This window comes from Anarrhichthys ocellatus, unplaced genomic scaffold (assembly GCF_004355925.1).
Source record: "Anarrhichthys ocellatus isolate YVR2014 unplaced genomic scaffold, GSC_Weel_1.0 scaffold2881, whole genome shotgun sequence".
Taxonomy (NCBI): Eukaryota; Metazoa; Chordata; class Actinopteri; order Perciformes; family Anarhichadidae; genus Anarrhichthys; species Anarrhichthys ocellatus.
This window is the reverse complement of record NW_022282855.1, coordinates 1-4665: the sequence shown is the minus strand read 5'-3', so window position 1 is coordinate 4665 and position 4665 is coordinate 1. Positions and strand designations below refer to the sequence as shown.

The 4665-nt window shown below is 39.8% G+C and overlaps 1 protein-coding gene across 2 annotated transcripts in view; it reads left to right on the top strand.

Moving 5' to 3' along the window:
* The window catches only part of LOC116378613 (tyrosine-protein kinase Fer-like), a 5831-nt gene extending 1961 nt beyond the window's left edge, over positions 1-3870 (top strand). Inside the window, exons 6-11 of one of the 2 annotated variants that reach the window (XM_031840512.1) lie at positions 325-419; positions 501-627; positions 821-975; positions 1205-1327; positions 2029-2161; positions 2203-3870. In XM_031840512.1, coding sequence (XP_031696372.1) covers positions 325-419; positions 501-627; positions 821-975; positions 1205-1327; positions 2029-2161; positions 2203-2206 — 637 coding nt within the window. In that variant the 3' untranslated portion in view covers positions 2207-3870. Of the gene's footprint in view, positions 1-324; positions 420-500; positions 628-820; positions 976-1204; positions 1328-2028 lie in introns of both variants that reach the window. The other variant, XM_031840513.1, reaches the window with a different exon arrangement.
* The last annotated feature ends 795 nt before the right edge of the window (positions 3871-4665 follow it).

The window sequence follows — 4665 nt, the reverse complement described above, 5'->3', positions numbered from 1 at the left end:
ATCCATCAATAGATCCATCAATAGATCCATCAATACATCCATCAATAGATCCATCAATAGATCCATCAACAGATCCATCAACACATCCATCAATAGATCCATCAATAGATCCATCAATAGATCCATCAATACATCCATCAACACATCCATCAACACATCCATCAACACATCCATCCATCCACATTAAAGCACGATGGGAAAGAAAATCTAAACTTGTGTGATTGGCCGGTGTCTAACGCTGCCTCCGTGTGATTGGCCGGTGTCTAACGCTGCCTCCGTGTGATTGGCCGGTGTCTAACGCTGCCTCCGTGTGATTGGCTGCAGGATCCTGAAGCAGTACGACCACCCGAACATCGTGAAGCTGATTGGTGTGTGTACACAGCGACAGCCGATCTACATCGTCATGGAGCTTGTTCCTGGTGGGTGGAGCTTATTCAGTGCTGTTGTTGTTGTTGTTTTTTTTTTATTGGTCAGTTTCTAACAGCTGACCCTCCACTCAGGTGGAGACTTCCTGTCCTTTCTGAGGAAGAAGAAGAAGGATGAGCTAAAGACGAAGCAGCTCGTTCGCTTCTCTGTCGATGCTGCTGCCGGTATGGCGTACCTGGAGAGTAAGAACTGTATCCACAGGTACGTCTTTAACACCTGTTCCTCTGTAACAGACAGACAGTGAACACAACGGCTCTCAGATCAGCTGTAACACACTTCAGTCTTTTTGTTCCATGATGACAAAAGAATGTCTCTAATCTGATTCTGTTAGTCCACATCCATGGTTTAAACTACTACGATAACCTGTCTGTCTGTCCACCTGTCTGTCTGTCAGGGACCTGGCAGCGAGGAACTGTCTGGTGGGAGAGGGCAGTGTGTTGAAGATCAGTGACTTTGGGATGAGTCGTCAGGAGGACGATGGTATTTATTCTTCATCTGGACTGAAACAGATTCCCATCAAATGGACGGCGCCAGAGGCCCTGAACTACGGTAACACCTGTCTCACACCTGTCTCACGGCTGACTACAACATATAACATAATGTTGACATTCAAATTATTCAAACAGCTGCGGAAAACAAACACGGTGAAATCCAAACGTTTTGGGATTTGTTGTGGTTAAATTGGCTGTGTAATTTATGCGCAGAAATGATTCCTGTTCGACACAACTGCTCTGTGATTGGTTGCTGATGTGTCCTGCTCTGTGATTGGCTGTTGCAGGTCGTTACAGCTCTGACAGTGACGTGTGGAGTTATGGGATCCTGCTGTGGGAGACTTTCAGTCTGGGGGTGTGTCCTTATCCAGGGATGACCAATCAGCAGGCCCGAGAGCAGGTGGAGAAAGGTAAACACAGAGAGTGAAGAAGAAGAAGAGCCGTAAACGACTCCTCTGGTTGTATAGAAGTCTATGAGAAAATGACTCTACTTCTCTCTTGATTTATTACCTCAGTAAACATTGTAAACATGAGTTTATGGTCTCAATCTCTAGTTTCAAGTCTTCTTCAATACAGCATGATGTTCATTTAGTACATTATGGTCCATTTAGAGTCACACAGACCATAAAGCAGGGGATGCTTTAGGGCGGGGCTACACAGTGATTGACACGGTGATTTCTGGTGATTGACCAGAGACGTATATACGGCGTCTCTACGTCACTCCTCCTCAGTCCAGATATGGTCACTTCCTGTTCACTGGTTGCACAAAAAAACAAGATGGCGACGGCGAACTCGAGGCTTCAAAACCAACGAGTGACGTCACGACAACTCCGTCCACTTCTTATAAACAGTTGGTGGTGTAAACCTCTTGAGATGAACTCGTTTTCAACTATTTATTATAAAATGAAGAAATAAAACCGGTTCCTTTAGAACCCTGAACGTCCGCTTCTAACGATCAATCAAATCGATTAAATCAATCGATTTGTAAATTGTGAGAAAAATAATTACCAGTTAAGTCCGTTATCAATTATATACGTATACACTTATATATTTCTGTGGTGTCGTCTTCTTTTCTAATGACATCACATGTCTCTCTCCTCCCGGTTGCTAGGTTACAGGATGTCCTGTCCTCAGAGTTGCCCTGACGACGTGTACAAAGTGATGCAGCGCTGCTGGCAGTACAACCCTGAGGAGAGACCCAAGTTCTCTGATCTGCAGCACGACCTCGCCGCCATCAAGAAGAAGTGATGACATCATCACACGACCTCGCCGCCATCAAGAAGAAGTGATGACATCATCACACGACCTCGCCGCCATCAAGAAGAAGTGATGACATCAGCACACGACCTCGCCGCCGTCAAGAAGAAGTGACGACATCATCACACGACCTCGCCGCCATCAAGAAGTGATGACATCATCACACGACCTCGCCGCCATCAAGAAGAAGTGACGACATTATCACACGACCTCGCAGCCATCAAGAAGTGACGACATCATCACACGACCTCGCCGCCATCAAGAAGAAGTGACGACATCATCACACAACCTCGCAGCCATCAAGGAGTGATGACATCATCACAACCTCAATGCCATAAAGTAGTGATGACATCATAACATAACCTCAATGCCATAAAGAAGTGATGACATCATCACACGACCTCGCTGCCATCAAGAACAGGTGATGACATCAGAGACAGCAGAGTGTCGTCAGCAAAGAAAAGTATGGAGGTGGGCGTGGTCATTAAGTGGGCGTAACTATTAAGTGGGCATGTCTTTTGGTAAAAACAGAAATGGTTGAGCTGTTTGAGTTCACAAACATTTAAAAACACAAATTAAACATTTACCTGCTGATGTTTGAACTCGTTAAACTACAGAGAAAATACTACTAACGTTAGCATGGGTGTAGCTAGCTATGTTAGCATCTGTAAACGCATTAAAAATTCTCAGTTGACTGAAAACTTTAAAAAACCTGGTGGTCAAACAGGAAGTCACATGCAGAAGTTAAGCCTGTTGAAATGTAGCTAACAGCTTAGCATGTACTGTAGCAAGGGTTGTTAGCATGTTACAACATGTTCTGATTACGTTTTTATTCTGTGTGCATCCACAGTTATTAACATTGTAGTATCGGGTTGTAAGACAAAAAAACATTGGCTACTTTACAAAAATGTATAAACTACATTTGATTAGCACGCTAGCAATAATGCTAGCTAGGCTGTCACCCTCAGTCACATGACCCTCAGGTGATCGTGTTCCCAGACGACTCGTCTCTTTCCTCAGACGTCTTCTTCTCTCTCGTCTTCCTGAGCTCAACAACAAATCAAACGGCTTCAATAAAACAAATCAATACAAATCAGACAGGAAGTAAAATAACTTATAAACTAAATGAAACTCGAAAAACGTTTGTTCATGAAACTAGATGTTGTTTCATTCGTCTGATAGAAACCAGATTGACGGTCTTTATTTGTGAGTAAATCTATTAATCGTTTGATCGTTTCTTATTTTGAAAAACCACTTGTTTCCTGTGAGTTTGAAAATGTTCTGCAACTTGTGTGAAAATACAAAATACACTAAAATAAGTAACGATCCAAGTGCGTCAACAGGTGGCGGTCAAACTTTAAGCCACGCCCCCTTTCACTACAGCATGAACACTAAAAACGTTTCCACTGCTGAGGACCAATCAGCTGTGAACACTAAAGAGTTTGTTTCTGTTCTTATTTATTATGTTTTTATGATTTTAACGTTTCTCAGATTCTCTGACGGCTCAACCGTCAAAAATACTAAAATAACAAACTGACTTGAATCTGACGAAGAACTGACCTTTATTTTGGAAAAATAAAACAGCTGTCTATCATCACGCAGACCACGCCCACTCCGACCAATTTTTATTTATTTTTTTTACAGGAAATGTTTTTGACCAATCAGTGATTTAATGTATTTTGTTGACGGCTGAAAAAAAAAAATCTCTAAAATGTAAAAGAAACAAAAATGTTTTATTATTATTATTATTATTATTGTTTTTATTATTTCTAAACCAAAGTACAAAACATTTGTCTGATGAAATGCAGCTCCAAAACTAAATATATATAAAATTATAAAGAATCATCTGCACTTACTTTCCTGGTTGTCATGAAAACTGAAATAATGTTAAAAAAAAGAAAGTTTAATATAAATATTTATAAACTACAAATAAGACAGGTATTTGTGTGTAAATGAATCGTGAGTCCTGATTGGTCAGAATCACTTCCTGGACTGTGTGAGGGCGGAGCTTAAGTGTTGGTGATGTCAGAGCGCCGCCTACTGTTCATGTAAATAAGTTCAAATGTTTTTACGGTTTCTTTTACTTTTGAGTTTTTACACTTTTCAAACACTAACCATCTGTCTTTTATATTTGTTTCTTTATAAAAAAAATATTATCGTAGCATTTATTATGAAAATACAAATCATACGAACAGACCTGATGTGTGATGTCATTTCTAATGTTATTTCATTGCTGTCTCTAATTTTTTAAATTAAAAGATTCTTAAATTAATTAATTCATCACAAATTTCTGAGTTCGAGGTGAATTTTTTGGGGAGTTTTAATCTTAATTATGGTAATGTAATTGTAAAAAAAAATGTTCCTAATTCCTAAATCATTAGTTTAATATTTAATTCAGCATTTAAAAACAATTTTTTTTATCATGTATGTGTATATGTGTATATACATACACATATATATATATATACATACATACACATATATATATATA